At 48.7% G+C, this 15,280-nt stretch overlaps 1 protein-coding gene and 1 long non-coding RNA gene across 2 annotated transcripts; one reads left to right on the forward strand and one right to left on the reverse strand.

The window, feature by feature from the left end:
• The first annotated feature begins 18 nt into the window (after positions 1 to 18).
• On the forward strand, positions 19 to 7,365 carry LOC138101856 (3'-5' RNA helicase YTHDC2-like). The gene is made up of 6 exons (XM_068999617.1): positions 19 to 281; positions 684 to 861; positions 1,871 to 2,074; positions 3,908 to 4,090; positions 5,162 to 5,261; positions 5,407 to 7,365. The coding sequence occupies exons 1-5, from the start codon at positions 49 to 51 to the stop codon at positions 5,249 to 5,251; spliced, it is 888 nt and encodes a 295-aa protein (XP_068855718.1). The 5' UTR covers positions 19 to 48; the 3' UTR covers positions 5,252 to 5,261; positions 5,407 to 7,365.
• Positions 7,366 to 7,460: 95 nt separating this feature from the next.
• LOC138101857 (uncharacterized) lies at positions 7,461 to 10,420 on the reverse strand. The gene is made up of 3 exons (XR_011147272.1): positions 10,333 to 10,420; positions 9,194 to 9,278; positions 7,461 to 8,366 (listed from the first exon to the last, which is right to left on the reverse strand). It is a non-coding gene; the product is annotated as an uncharacterized lncRNA (long non-coding RNA).
• Positions 10,421 to 15,280: the final 4,860 nt, after the last annotated feature.

Consider the following 15,280-nt stretch of genomic DNA (forward strand, 5'->3'; position numbering starts at 1 on the left):
ATGCTGTTGCAACTCAGGCAGAAGTGGCACAGTTTGTTCCTGCGTCGTATGCGAGCTCCTTCTAAACCGTGGTCTCAAGTTGATGAAACAACTGTAAGAGCAATTACAGCTGTTCTGAGTGCTGAAGAACGGTCTGCAGGTCTGCAGCAGCCTTCAGGAATCGGCCAGAGACCGAGACCTGTGACTTGTGAAGAACTTCCTTTGGCATCTACATGGAAGTCAACCAACAGTAGAAAAAGCTCAACAGAAACTGAATTCTCTGACTCCTCTAGTGCTGAAAAGTAAGATGTTGAGGTCTTCTAGACACTGTAGGTTGCAATTTATGTATGCAAGCATCACTTAAATTTCTGCTAGTAATAAGGAGGTGGAAATAGTGGCAGTACAGTTGAAAGGTGTGTTACTGTCCTATGCTGCATTGTAATCTCACTGAGAAGTATTTCATACACGTGCCTGCTGTTTGAGAGAGCAGTCAGGAATATTGTCCATGAATTGTGATCTTTGAGAAGTAGCAGGAGAGGTTTAACAATGGCATTAAAAAACAATGCATGACCGGTATGGGTTTTTAGTTAGTGTTTAATGTATGTTGTAGTCGCTGTAATACATGTGGTCATGCAGTAGGCTGACAGGTATGTATGTAAATTGTTCAGTGAGTGCTCGTGAAACTCAAGGCATGTCCTTTTTAGAGTTTCAGTGAAATCTACATCTCCTGCACTCCACCAGCCAAAGAAGTACAAAGAAGAAGACATTTTGCTCTCCAAACGATCCTCAGATGACGGATCAGCTCAGTCCTCAGTGAAGCCTGCAGACAGCGGTAGCTGTCCCAGCCCCTGTGCCAGTCCTTCTTCTCCAGTATCTGCAAAGGTAGAGTTCTCCAACGTACCACCCTGCTCTTGAAAAGTAAAGGGATGTCTTGCTGATACCATTCTGCAACAATTAGGTATTTTACTGCTAAATTAGGAACCTGACTTAACTTTTCATTTATAACGGCTGCATAATACTTCCTTCTGGAACTTAAAATCTAGACTAAGTATCCTTGTTACACTAGTTTAATACAGCAAAGATAATATTTGTGGACTGCTGAGGTAAAGCTATCCAAAGTAAAAAAATGAGATTTTTTTTTTCTTCTAATAAATGGTGAAGGTGTATTAATTTTTTTCAACTAAATTAGTACATTGTACACACACTTCTGAAGTTTTTGGATTCTGCCTTCCTCTGTTTCTGTAACAGCATCCATTGATACAGATTCTCTTTAAATACTGTGTTATCTGTGTTACCTGCCTTATTATGACTGCTTGGGGTTTTTTGTGATGGTTATTTTAACAAAGCACACATTGAACGAGCTTGTTGTCATAATTGTCCCCATATACTTGAATGGTAAACTGCAGTGATACTAAACAGATTGCTGAAAGGAAACCTCATGGACTCACTGGAGGATTTAGTAATTCCTCTTGAGTTTTTCAGCTTTTAGGTTGAGCCAGTGTAAAAGGAAGAAGACATGTTTCCTGAAGGTAGAAATGGGAGTGGTGTGCTGTAGGCTGCAGTCTAGGATGATTAATTTTGGTGCCATCTCAAGGCGTGGCAGACTTAAACAAATTGTAATTAATCACTAAACTTTTTACTCCTATTCTGCTCTACTTGATTTCGGCCCCTCACGGAGGAATTGTCGAGAAGTGCTTTCAAAGTGTAAAACAGACGTCGGATACATTTTAAAGCCATTTCAGACAGGAGCAGCTGATTTTACGTTTCTTCTAGAAGCTGGAGGAGGAAGGGAGGAGCACAGTCAAGGATTTCTATGTTCGTGTGTGTAAAGCTTCAGAAATAAAGCCTGGTTTATTTTGTTGTATTTATTCATTTAATTCATTTTTTCCAGGGCTGCAGATCTCCTTCACCAAGACAAAATGTGCCCGTTCGGTACTTTATAATGAAAAGTAGCAACTTGCAGAACATTGATATTTCTCAACAGAAGGGAATATGGTCCACTACGCCAAGCAATGAAGGGAAACTGAATGGAGCCTTTTGGGAGAGCAGCCTGGTTTACTTAATATTTTCTGTTCAAGGGTCTGGATGCTTTCAGGTGAGTCCTTAATCTAAAACTAAGTACTAGCAGTGGTTGGTGGTTTAGGAGGGTGCAGGAGATGACTGTGTGTAGTGTGGACAGCTTTGCTTATGACTCCTGGCCTTCTGAGAAGCAGAGCAGTGTGCAGATGTCTGTGCTTGCTGAAGAAAGAGCATTTAATTCCTCTCTGAAACATGCTTTTCTAGTTAGCTCAGTTTGTCCCTCGAAGGCGGAGACGGAATTGCCTCCAAACATCACGAGTCAGAATAATGTTTATACCCTACAGTAATCCTCTAAAACAACAAAAAGCGCCCCAAAAATCCTGACAAAGTCAGGGATTGCTACTCTTTGCATGCCAAAGTGTGTATTGTAAGTGAGCAGGGAGTTACAGGCAAGTCATAGCTTTTTAAAGCCAGGAAACTCATAAATTTCTTCATTAAAATTTCAATAAAAACTGGTTTTATTCACTTCCAGTTAGGAAGCTGGCCATGATTCTTCCAGAGCTGTGTCTCGACTTCGTGTTCAGTGAGATGTATGTCAACAGTTTGTTGGTCAAATCTGTGGTCAGTTGGAAGTTAAAAGCTTGACCTGGTAGTGCAAAGTTGCACGTTAGCTTTGAGCCAGCTAAATTCAGTTGTTCCAGGTAAAGAAAGGCCCACTTACTTCTTCATATATAAGCTATTTGTAAAAATCAGCTGAACTTAAAATCTAAGGAACCAACCAAAACACAGCTGTCTTGGCAATACCACTGAAGGACTGCAGTGACATCCTGCGTACGATGATTTGGCAAACGCAGATGTTAAGACTGGCAAGTAATTTTCAGCGAGCCAGTTGATACCGAAAATGGGCGGTTGCATTGGTGCTCTCAGACAGGGAAGCGGGGAAGGGAAGGCACGCCGACGTCAGGAGTGCAGGTGGTTGACCTTGCCCCGCCCTTCCAGTTGTGACAGGGCACTGCACCCTCATGGGAATGTGGGATTAACTTCCCTATTAATCTTCTGTTGTCCCCAACTGTCTCTTTCTAGTCCACTTTTTTTTTTTTTCCACTGTTCCTTTCATTAATTCTCATTTAAGTCTGCCTTGAGCTATCTAGGACTGCGTGTCTTACAACAGCAGTGAGTGCTGGTAATTTACACAGTGAACTGCATCTTTTGGACTGCTACATCCTAACTGGCATAAATTCACCTGAATAGTTGATGCGTTGTCTGTGGGGTTGGGTTCGCTTCTGGTTTGTTTGGTGTGTGGGCAAATCAGGGTGTCCTGAAGTAAGTTAAATGCTATCTCGGGTTTGGGGTTTCTTTTGTTTTCTTTCTGAATCCTTGTCATGGTGGAATTTTGTCCAGCTTCACTAAAGAAGGAAATAAAAGCAACTTTGACTTCTTTCTTGGAAGAACAGCTACGCTCTCCTGATTCTATGTGAAAGTTAACATAGAGGGAACGTGAGAAGGAACAAATGGATTTCTGCAAAAATAACCTACAACTGACAAGGAATGTGAATATCTAACGGACTGTTCTCTACTAGAATATTCATCTTGATTTCCTTCTGCTTCAGGTGGTTTTGCAACAGCTTTTTAATCTGTTACGAAGCTCAAAAACCCTTCAGTGAGAATCCTGTCAGTGAGAGACATTCCTTACGGTCAAACCCTACAAGGCGTATTTGAAGTGGAAAAAGAAGTGCTACTTCTAACTTTCTAGATGTAAAACATTTTGGAAGCTCCAGCTTCATGGTGGAGAGTGTGTTAATCACTTTGAAACTATTTTGAAAGTTTCACAGGAAGTTCAGTTATTTCTCTCGTTCTGCCGCAGACAGATGGGGTCCCATTATGTCTGTTCTTTCCGTTTTTGTCCCAGGGGTTTGCTAGAATGGGTTCAGCAATTGGGCGTGAGAAAAGTCAAGACTGGGGATCTGCTGGTTTCGGAGGTGTGTTTAAGGTGGACTGGATCCGAAAAGAAAGCATTCCTTTTCAGTTTGCACACCATTTGCTCAACCCGTGGAACGACAGTAAGAAAGTACAGATAAGTAGAGATGGCCAGGTAATGTTACTCTCTTCTAAAGTTTTCTTTACTTGGTAGAACTGTGCATTTTTTATTGGCTTGTTCAGTTTGTCGCCGCTTGTTCATGTGTCTGCTAATCTGAATCCCAGTCCGTTGGTGCATTGTACCTTCAGCGAATGCAGAATTACCGCGGAAGTAATGGAGACATTTTGATAAAATCAAAACAGCTTCTTGCTTATGTGTTTAAAAAATGATTTAAAGGTGGATGCTTCCAAAAAGAAGTTGTTGGGGTTTTTTTGTAATTTAGTTCTGGAGGTTTGTGCCGTGTTTGGTTGAGATGTATTCTCTTAGACAGTCTGTTACACCCAAATAACTGTTCATAATTAGAAGGTTTTTTTCTGTAAAGCCTGAAGAGAATCCCGAGTTTTGAGGTAGAGTAAAGCTTAGGACCGTTCCCAAAGCTGTTAAAGCTCTAAATGCAACTACAAAAAGCCAAAGAATTGGCACAGAATTTCTCTGTGGCAGTTTCTGCCCTCTCTCCATCCCCTCCCAAAACATCTTGATGACTCAAGAGCTAAAGTGTTTGTTTCACCTTCTCTTCTCCAAAACCTCTCTCCCGTTGTAAGAAACTGGAGGAAAGAAGTACAAGGAAAGGACAGCCACCGTATTTCCTGTGACCTCTCTTTCCACATTCTCCACCACGCTTGATGGCATTCAACTTACAAGATGTGGAAAATAATGATCTTTAGTTAGTAAATGAGTGACCTGTGGGAGGTACCAAGTATCTGGTGCGTCTCTTCTTGTGTATGGAGGTAGTGTGTTCACTGGAATTATCTTTGGGAGAACTGACATCTCCCTGGGAATGGAGACACCCCAAACAGCCTGTAGGCCAGGGTGGCTTCTGAAAGTTTTTATCTCCTGCTGAACCCTAGTAAGAAAACCTTGCTCTGCTGGGAGTTCTAATGTTTGTCCCAATAGCAGAAGGGATGAGCTCTTGGAGAAAGTTTGAAAGCAATCACCGGCAACCTCACCTACTTCAGTAATAAATAGTTTCTGTATGCTCAGTGGTAGCAGTGCAGATAACTTCCCGGATTTCCCGATCCTTTCTAGGAGCTGGAACCACAAGTTGGAGAGCAGTTGCTGCAGCTTTGGGACCGTATTCCTTTGGCAGGAAAAAACCTGACCGAGCGTGCCAAGTAGTACGGCAGAGGTAGGTACTGCTGCGTTGCTTCCTGCCTTTGTGTAGAGGAAAAGCTGTCCACGTACAGTGTATCATCACAGTACAGTCTTTGTAGCTTGTGGAAGGACAGGTACACTTGGTACTAAATATTCTATTCATTTTGATTTTTTTCCAGCTGGTTTAGGTTGTTGAAACGCCAGCCACGAGAACCAGCAGCATGTCTCCAGTAAAGATGAGGAAGAAGGCGGCGCAACAACCTCCTGACGTTCTTAGTCACGCTGTGCAGCTAGAAGTGGAAAACTAAGAGGGAATTGTGTTGTTTTCAGTGTTTCCTTGCCAGCCTGGTTTTTGGCCGAGTTGGTTTTTTTACAGTAGCGTGCAGCTGATACTTAAAAATACAGTTAAGTTCAAAACAAAGTTTGAAACAACAGACCCCTTGTAAGTTGTCTGTGGGTTTAAAATAGCATAGCAGACAGTTCAGATATGCAGTTTACAGTTAAAGCTTTCTCAGCCCAGTACAAGGTATGAGAATGTAAATCTTAATTAATCAGTCTTGCAGTTCAGTTAAAAAAATAATAACTCCAACTATGTTGAAAGGCTCCGTAAGTGTTGGTTGAACTTCTGCATCCACAGTGCAAGAGAGAAGAATGTAGTCATATAAACACCTAAGCAGCTGGAGATGGGAATTTTTAATTTATTTAAATGTAATTATTTTTAATTCGTTTAAATTTTTTTAATTAATTATTTAATTATTATTGGATTTGATTATTTTAATTAAATTTAATTTAAATAAAGAAGAAGGAGCACGAGACTTTTGAGACTGGGTGTGTCCACTGGGTGTGTTTCAATTATTTTTCACCTTTAAGCTGTGACTCACACCTTGACAAGCTGAAACAGTCTTTCACAGGCCTGTGGCCAAGTGGCACTTCAGTAGTTCACTGACTTAGGCACTGGTAGAAGATTTGTATTTCTTTAAAAGAATATAAAAAACAATTGCCAGTACAATTTCCATGATCATTTAACATAGTCTTTGTGCTTTCTTTCAAGTTGTTTCTTTTTCTTCCATACCACTACTGTCTTGGTTTATTTGGCTTTTTCTTACTCCTTAACATACTGTACTGTAAGGCTGGTATAAATTCAGTGTGATCACTGTCAGCACTGTTTGTGGTCATTCTTTGGCTAAACCAAAACTTTTTTCTGCTGCTGAGCCTCTACCTATTTTCTCATGTCTGTTCAGGCTATTACCCTGTGCATCCATTTTGCCTTCTGTGTAGCGACCTCCATACATGCACCATCAGTTCTGCCTTTGCCAGGACTAACTGGGTGCATGTAGGGCTGTACTGCCTAACACACTGTGTCTCGAGACAGTGCATGAGGCTCTTGCTGCCTTTTACAGTACTTCCAGGCCTGTGCCCATGCAGGAATGTGGGGCAGTAGTGCCTTGTACAGATTTACAGGGCCCTGTGCACTCCAGGGACGGAGCTGGCCCAGAGAGGCAGCACAGGTGGGGTGTAATGTTTGGTTAAGCAGCCCAGATAGGACTTCTGCAGCTTGATGATAAAAGGGACAGTCCAGCCATGGAATTTGCATTCCACAAGGCCACTGGCCAGTCTAGATCACTTGAGTGGAGAAGAGATTGTACCCTGCTTGCCTGCCTGACAGAGACATGGTCATGGTAAGTCTCTGTATGCCCAGATGTTAGATCTAGCTCAGTCATGGTGAATTACATGATATTATTATTATTACCCAAGTAACTGTACTACTGATCTGTATTTTCTCGTGCACTGTATTTAGAAGTGGACTGTTTATCCCTTAAGCTGTTGGTCTGGTGTCTGTAACCATCTCCTTTTAGCAGGGCTGCCTAAAGCCCTTACACTCCGGTAGCAGAAGTGGAGTGCCACTTTGTGTGACGATACCAACAGCATCATCAGCCTGCAGAAGAACTCCAGCACTGCAGCATAGTTTTTAGAGACACCCCACCTGCCTGATCATGACTGAGTGTGATCACCATACCTGAAGTGAGAACTAAAGCAGGAAGAAGGGCAAGGACCTGAACCTATCTGAAAAGTAATAGGGCAGCAGCAACAGCCAGCAATTCAACCCAATCCTTGCATTGGTGATGACAAATGGGAGAAGTGGCCTGTGACCATCCCCTCAGCAACAGTAAAAATCCCAGATTGGAGGTTGTTCTGTGTTGAGAGTAAATTAAGTTCTTGCAAGCTAGACCATTGTCCATAACTAGAGTGTGGAGGAAGGGAACATAAAGAGGGTTCTGAAGAATAGTCAAGAGTTTTGCAAGGTTTGTTCATACATGAACAAAACTTGGCTGAGGAGTGCCGGTTCCGGACAACTCCAGTCATGTTCCTCAGCACAGAAGGTCCGAGCTTTGCCAATGTCTCATGGGAAAATGCTGAGCTGTGCTGCCTCCTCAGGAACATATTCCTGCAAACAGGGAAAGCTGGCAAGCTGTTTAGCCATAGACCTTTTTTGTTGTTGTTAAATACTGTGCAGCGTGAAACTGCTAATCTGTCGCAACTATTTGCTTCAATATTTGCTTTCTTGCATTTTCTTTTCCCCACTATTGAGCTGGTGTAATTTCTGCTCCGTCATCACAACACCTACAAAGACGTGGTGGGCTTAATTGTAGTGAAGGATTTTTTGTAGCTTCCATTTTAAATGCTTGGCACCGGCTGTTGTAGAAATGAAATCACAGCTCCTACCTGGCAGGCCCAGCACAGGCTTGTGGTTGGATTAGTCCATAGTTACTCCCAGGCACTTTGTCTTTAGAGCGAGTTAAGAGGGGTTTCTGCAGCTACTAATTCTAACTTTTGTTTTTGTGAAATGATGCTGTAGTGATTGTTCAGAGCAGCCACTTCTCCAGATGTATTCGGTCGCGGTGTTCACTGTCTGGAAAACATTAGCAGTTAGTCTCGTGTTGCTCTACATCTTGCTGTTCCCACTTAGCTGCTCTGCTTTCCTTCCCTGTGGATCACGCTGCGTTGCTTTCAGCCGTCACCCCCGCTGCCTTTGTTGCATCTTCTGACAGGAACTGCAGTGCACAGAGTAGGTGATGCTGCTGGATTAAAAGCTTTATTTGCTGTTTTGTTTCATTTGGCAGATGTTGAAATGTGTCACCTAAACAGGAAGGGTAAGTCTGGGTTTAAAAGCAAATTGGTTCTAAGGAAAGCAGATTGGGGGTTGTATTACATTAGAGAATAGTCCTGAAAACACTAAAAAGCACGTCTCATTGCCAAATCAGGCAGTCTAGAGAGGAGGCTCTATTTTATTTGTGTCAAGCCAAGAAGCAATTTTAAAGCTGATTTGGCACCATGCGGGTGTAAATTTACTAATTTTTGCCTTGTGCTGTATAGTGCACAACTCTGAGATTTATGGCCTCATCTCTTTTAAGTTTGCAGACATGAGTGATCGTACTGCATTTGGTACTGCTGGGGTGTGAGTAAAGGTTGTAGCACAAAGCTCCTAAATCATGTACCACTTCCTTCTATCCACAGGGAATGTCTGGTGAATCCTGGCAGCACTCATATAAGGCCAAGGAATAGGGAACAAAACACAGCTGCCAAAGTTGCTTCACTGTGAGGGCAAAACCCAGTCCAGTGGAGAGCACCAGGCCAGCGCAGCCCGCCCTGCCCTGCCTTCAGCACCGTGCGGAGCCGTGCGGCACCCCTGGCAGGCAGCCGGCAGCCGCACGTGGGGCTGTGCCGCGGGGGCTCCTGAGAGCTGGCGCGGCGCTGGGACAAGCCGCCCCAGCCCTGGCGCTGCCCTTCTCCAGGCTGCGGGCAGCAGCACAGGCTCTCTGTCCCTGCCCAATTGTCTGCAGTGGCCACCGGCCCGCAGGCGCCCTTGCCCGTCCAGGGGATGTCCTCGCGCAGGGTGCCGCAGCTGCACAGCCGCACTCGGGGGACGAGCGAGCGCAGCTCGGCCAGAGCAGAAGCTCGCCTTACCTTCCCAAGCTCACCTGGGAAGTGAGCGGCCAAGTCATCCTCCCTGGTCGGACGGGGCTACGGCAGGAGCGTGCTCGGGATCAGCCTGCAAGAAGCCGGGTGCGCTCGCAGAACAGCACAAAGGGCCGGCGGCCGGGTGCCAGCCAGCCCTGGCAGCCTGAGCGTGGCACACAGCTGGCAGCCTCTGGCCCACCGGCCTCTCTGCCCTGCGCAACAGCAGTCCTGCCGCTGGCCGCAGCAAGGACGTGCCAGTGGCGCCAGCGGCTCCCCGGTGCCTCTGCCTGCTGAGTAGCACCACAGACAATTCCTCCCTCCTAGCCACACATCCCTGACACGCCAGCGCAGGCAGACGTGGGTGAGAGGCAGCCTTTCTCACATTTGCCAGGTCCTCAATCAGCCTCTCCACCCTCCTGGCACTCAGTGTCCTCCTCGGGGCAAGAGAGAAGTGGAAGGAGGTGAGCAGCGATGTCTCTGCAGCTCGGCTGGGGGAGGGAGCGGTGCTCAGGCACAGAGCCCAGAGCAGGGAGACACTCGCTGCACGGCCCGGCTCAACTCCTTCTCCAGGGCTTTCATGGATGGGACACAGGTCACTCGGGCTCCCTTGGTCCCGTGAAGAGGGAGAGAGCTGGATGACCCCCAAGCTGCCTCTCCTCTCTTGTCAGGCAGCTCTTCCTGAGAGCTGCCCACAGTTGCAGGGGCAGCTCTCCCCAGCTGTGTTCCCCTGTACGGCTGCTCCTGAAGCACTCCCCAGCTTACCCCTGTGGGGTGCCCACCCACAGCTCCTTCAGCACCTGGAGCCTCAAAAAGAGGCGAGCACAGGCCCTGCTGCTCCCCAGCCCGAGGGCAGACGTGCACCTGCCTGGTCCTGTGGGAAGGACACAGGGGCAGGACGAAGCCCCATGGTGAGGGTAGGACAGAGTTGCTGCCCAAGCCCTGGTTCCCTTTGATGTGCCCCAAGCAGAGGCTCTCACCCCTCCCTTCTGGGGACCAAAGAGTGCTTGGGGGATGTAGGACATGGAAATACCCACATCCACTCCCTGCCCAGGCTCGGCATGAAGGGCAGAGGTCATTCCCAGGCTGGTGTGTGCATGGCTGGAAACCTCTCCTGCCCTGCCATGGCATGTGGCACCACAACTCACCCAAAAGTGGCAGTACAGGAGCTGGTGGGACAGGTGAGGATGCTGGAGGTGCCGTCTTCATTGCTGCCTTCCTGCTGCTCCTCCACTTCTCTCTCCACCACTGCTGCTCAGCACCCACAGCTGCTCCATGTCCAGGCAGAGCCGTGGGCGCGGGGTGGTGTCCCGGCTGCAGAGAGCAGAGGCAAGCAGGGCGTTGCGTGTGGCCTCCCACACACACTCCCTGCTGCAGAGCCCTGGCATCCTGCCCTGCTGATGTTGGGATGACACTGGTGCATCCAGCACCAAGGTGCTGGGGCCTGGCACTTACGGCAGGGTGTCTTTGCCCCAGAGCCAGGGATGGGGCAAAGGCAGCTGGGCTCTGAAGGTTTTACTGCACCTTGGCCACCACCAGTTCCTCCTGGAGGAGGAGAAGGCGCTTCTCACTCATCTTTGGGCCGCGGCTCAGAGCCGCGTCCGCGCTCAGCACCGCCTCGCCGCCGCTGAGAACCTTCCTGCGGTGCAGAGAGCAGCGGCCGTGAGGAAGGCGGCCCCTTCTGCCGCGGGACCCGGCCGTGCCCGCGTGTCCCCAAGCTGTGGGGGAGCCTACCTGGAGCCGAAGCAGCTCCTGGCCTGGGACAGGAGGACCCTGGCCTTGCCGCAAGGACACGGGCCAGTCGCTGACAGCGAGGATGGGAAGCAGGATGGCAGGGCTGGGTTGGTGCCGCTCGGCCAGACCTTGCCTTCTCCCGGTGTCCATCTGGGCCGGGACAGCTCCTTGCTGCTGGTTCTGCTGGACGCTGGCTCCAACTGACCAACAATTAGAGCTCAAGAGAAGCTGGGCTAGGCACTGAGGAGGGACACCGGGGCAGGACTTGCTTCCGGGATGGGCAATGCCTGCTTTGCACTGGGGAGCCCAGACACACCCGAGGCCAAGGCTCATCTTCCTCCACCTGCTGCCAAGGCTTTGCCTCCTGCAGCCCAGCATGCAGTCAGCTGCCCTTGCCCCAGGGCCACTTCAGCAGCTCCAAATTGCTCAGCCTGCAGTTGACCATGACCCCACGTGTCTGCACAGCTGCTTTACAGCTGGCTCTTCCCCAGCATCTCCTGGTGCGAGGGCTTGTTCCTCCCCGGGTGCAGGACTCAGCTCTGAACATCCCAGCCCCTACTGATGGGTTGTGACACATGGCCCCGCCCTCCACGCCCTTCCTTAAGTAAACAAAGAAAAATTAAACAAATAAAACTGTTTACAGCTGGTTCCTTGTGCGATGTGAAGCTTTCCTCCCTCTCAAACACTCACTGGTGCCTCTTCCCCAGCAAAAGTCTTTCCTAGGACAAGCCCTCCATTTCTAGGAGAGGCGCTCTTAACTGGATGCACGTGACACAGTCTATTCCGGGAGAGCCACAGCTGCTAAAAGCTTTCCAAGCCCTGCATTGGTGATTTCCGGGACCAGCTCCTGGGCCCACTTGCACCAAAGCTCAGGACAGCTGTATCTCATGGACGTCATTCAGGTTGAATCCTGTGTCCCCCGACCACCCCCACAGGCCCATCAGCACAGACAGTGCTGGTGGGCTGCGCTTGAGCAGCTGCTGCCCTGGGCTGCCGGCAAAGGTGGTGTCTGCATCCCTGCTCTTCTGTCCTCCCTTTAGGGGCCTGGTCAGCGACACCGGCCTTTCTCCCTGGGCATGACCATGGTGGTAGAAAACAGAGTCCTCTTGGTGCACACCGGCCAAGCTGTGGGAATGTCTCTGGCACACCTGCTGTGTCAGCTTTCAATCCCCCAGCATGCTGGAACTAAGCCAGGTCCAGGAGGAAGAACAGCTTTTGATGTGTGTTGTTTTGATTCTTATGGGTGTTTGGAGCTAAATCTGGAGGTGCCTAAACCACAAATTTTGGAGGCAAGAGACAGCCTGGAGTAGTGACTGTGAGAGACTGCACTATCTCTTAAGGATCAATGACTCAACACATTTGCTCACTTGTGCAGGGCCAGGGTGCTTTGCAAGGCCAGGTTTGCATCCCTCGAGGGAGGAGGTGAGGTTTTGGTGAGTAATGGCTACTGCAGAGGGGGTGAACTATCACTGCCTGGAGGCTACAAATCGGGCTTTGAGGCTGATTAAGAGGCAAATCCTGCAAGGCTTCTTATCTTGCTAGTTGCTCTCCCTTACACAACTCCCAGCTGTCCAGGCAGGTACCTGGGCATTCCCACTGAGCCTGACCTTATTTAAATCCACTGGACTTTGTGTTTCACGGGCTTCTTCCCCCATCCCTGACAAATGATGACCGTCACTTTGACCAGCAAATGTCTAAGCTGCAACAGCCCAGTCCCATCGCAAGATCTGTGAGAGGCGATACGTTTTTTACTCTATCTTTTCTCTCTCTCTCTCTTTATCTATCTCTCTCTCTATCTTAATCTTACATTTCCTTATGTAATATTTTTGTGTTGTCATATTGCTATACGTCTATAGCTAATAAGAACTGAAATGGCCTGCTTTCCATTGCAACCAAATTGTTCTAAAAGAAACCCTAAATATATATATATAGGGTTTATATATAAACCCTATATATATATAGGGTTTAGGGTTAGGGTATATATGTATACATATTTACAAACGCTGATCATTCATTCATTCATTCGCTCATTCGTTCAGTATTGATTCACTCTAAGCCGATCCAAGGGATTTTTGACAAGAACATGGGTTACTCTCGCCTTCATGGACGTGGGTTGTAACAGTGACCGACTGCCAAATCGCCACCTTAGCTCTGCAGAGATGTTGCTTTGCATCAGCCACGTCTCGCCCAGGACAGCTGTCCCACAACAGACTGGAGGAAGCTGTGATGAAGAAGGATCTGAGCAAAAGCCCTCTCCAGTTGACAGCTACCCCTCCCTACCTTTAATTTGTAGGTATTTTGGACTTGGATTAAGCACATGCCTAAGGCATTTGAGAAACAACCTGTCCGGTTTTCGTTAGATGTGTCACTGCAGGGTGAGGAAGGAACCCCAAAGGCTCACGACATGGGCTGTCAGGGGGAGGCACAGCAGCTACTTGACCTCATCAGACATTCCCCACCCTTGTCCCAGTGCTTGTGAAGCTGACATACCCCTGCCCCTTGGGCTCCACCACGGTGTCTCCCCCATCTCCTCTGAGGATGCCTGGCAGAGAGAGGGGCATGCATCCAGACAGGTTTTTGCCTTTTGGTCCTTGTCTGCTCTGCCTGCAGGGACACTTGGCTCTTCCAAACACAGGTCAAGAAAGCAAAAGCATGTGCAGCTAAGCGACTTCTTGCAAGACAAGAACACATAAAGCAAAACCCACCCAAGCCCTTCCCCAGTTATCTTCTTGATGTTGACATTTCTCGTATCCCAACTCCAAGGCTGTGACAACCCTCCACCCCTCCTCATATCTGTGGATGTGTCTGTGGGTGCTGGTGGTTCCTCCAGACCGCCCTCCTACTCCCCGAAGGTCATCCAATTTTCCCATCATAAACTCCCCCAGCACCTTCACCCACACGCAGGAAAGCCTTGCTCTCAGCCCAGGTGCTGACAGTGTGCCAAGCAGCCCTTGCCATCTCTCCCGAGCCTTTTCCTCTGCACAGCAGGCTGTGGCTGTGGGCAGCTCTTGCAGGCATTCGTTGGAGAGAGGTGGCTGCCAGGCACAGGCACCTCTGGGCAGCCAAGCTCGCACGGGCTGGGCTGGCCACGGCCGGCTGCCGAAGCCAGCGTGACCTTCTCGGTCTTGGCCAGCACAGCCTCGAGCTCCAGCTGCTCCTCCTTGGATGGGCTCAGCAGCTTTGGCCCCAGGCAGACGGCCAGGTTGCTGCAGGTCATTCTCCTGGTGGACTTGTGCTGGACAATGTGCCGCGGCAGTGCCAGCAGCTGCCTGAGGAGGAGCAGGTTTGCCGTGGGCAACTTCTTGGCCACTCTGAGGGAACAGGAAGGCAACGTCCACCAGGCAAGATGTTGCCCACCGCCGCCCCCAAAGCTGGCACGAGGCAGGGGGCAGCCAGCGGCTGTGGTGCGCAGCTTTGCAGGCTGTATTGAGTGAGGGGGTGCCATCTTGGGCTGGGGGGCCATATGGCATCAGGGGAGTCATTTGGGGCCAAGGGGGAGCAGTGAGAGGGCAGCAGTGACTTCTGGCACAGTTGTGTCCCAATCAGAGCGCCAACAAAGGCAGGAGCCCGTATCCAGAGCTGACAGCACTCGCACAAGGTGTGCTTGGCATTCTCACCATGACATCGTGTGTTGGAAGCAGCGGCTTTCAGCGTGCCTCGCTGCAGGGGGCATGGATTTTGTAGCTGACTTTGCAGCTTGTTTTGCTTCCCCTTCAAGGGACCTGGCTGCGCTTTCCTGCCCTTTTCCCCTTATTTCCAGCCCTTTTCTCTCTTCACATTTCCTGTCCTTTCCCCCCTCACATCTCCCTCTCCCCCCAGTCACAATTCCCACAATTTCCCCACCCTGTTTCCTGCCCGTTTTTCACTCACGTTTACCACCCTTTTCACCTACTTTCCTCACACTCTTCCTCTTCCATTTCCCATCCCTTTCCACTCATGTCTCCTGCCATTTTTTTCACTCATGTTTTTCACAAGTTTCCCCTCATATTTCCTGCCCTTTTCTCCCCTCACCTTTCTCTCTTTCCAGTCATGTTTCTTGCCCTTTCCTCCTCAAGTTTCTTACTTTTCCTCTCATGATTCTTGCACTTTTCTCCTCATGTTTCCTGCTATTTTCTCCCCTCATGTTTCTCTCCTTTTTTCCACTCAGCTTTCTCACCCTTTTCTCCTCATGTTTCTCACTTTACCCCTCACATCTTCCACCCTTTCTTTGCTCATATTTTTCTGCCTTTTCCCTGCTCTGGTTTCTCACCCTTTTCCCCTCACGTTTCTCTCACTTTTCCCTTCATGTTTCTCAAAATGTTCCCCTCACATTTCCTTCCCGTTTCTCTCTCTTTGTCTGTTAAGTTTCTCACCTTTTCCCCC

The sequence above is a fragment of the Aphelocoma coerulescens genome, unplaced genomic scaffold (assembly GCF_041296385.1).
Source record: "Aphelocoma coerulescens isolate FSJ_1873_10779 unplaced genomic scaffold, UR_Acoe_1.0 HiC_scaffold_556, whole genome shotgun sequence".
NCBI lineage: Eukaryota > Metazoa > Chordata > Aves > Passeriformes > Corvidae > Aphelocoma > Aphelocoma coerulescens.

Coding starts and splice junctions, on each gene's coding strand:
- LOC138101856 (XM_068999617.1), top strand. CDS start 49: ATGCGAGCTCCTTCTAAACCGTGGTCTCAAGTTGATGAAACAACTGTA. Junction 862..1,870: donor CTTCTCCAGTATCTGCAAAG/GTAGAGTTCTCC, acceptor CATTTTTTCCAG/GGCTGCAGATCTCCTTCACC. Junction 2,075..3,907: donor AAGGGTCTGGATGCTTTCAG/GTGAGTCCTTAA, acceptor TTTTTGTCCCAG/GGGTTTGCTAGAATGGGTTC.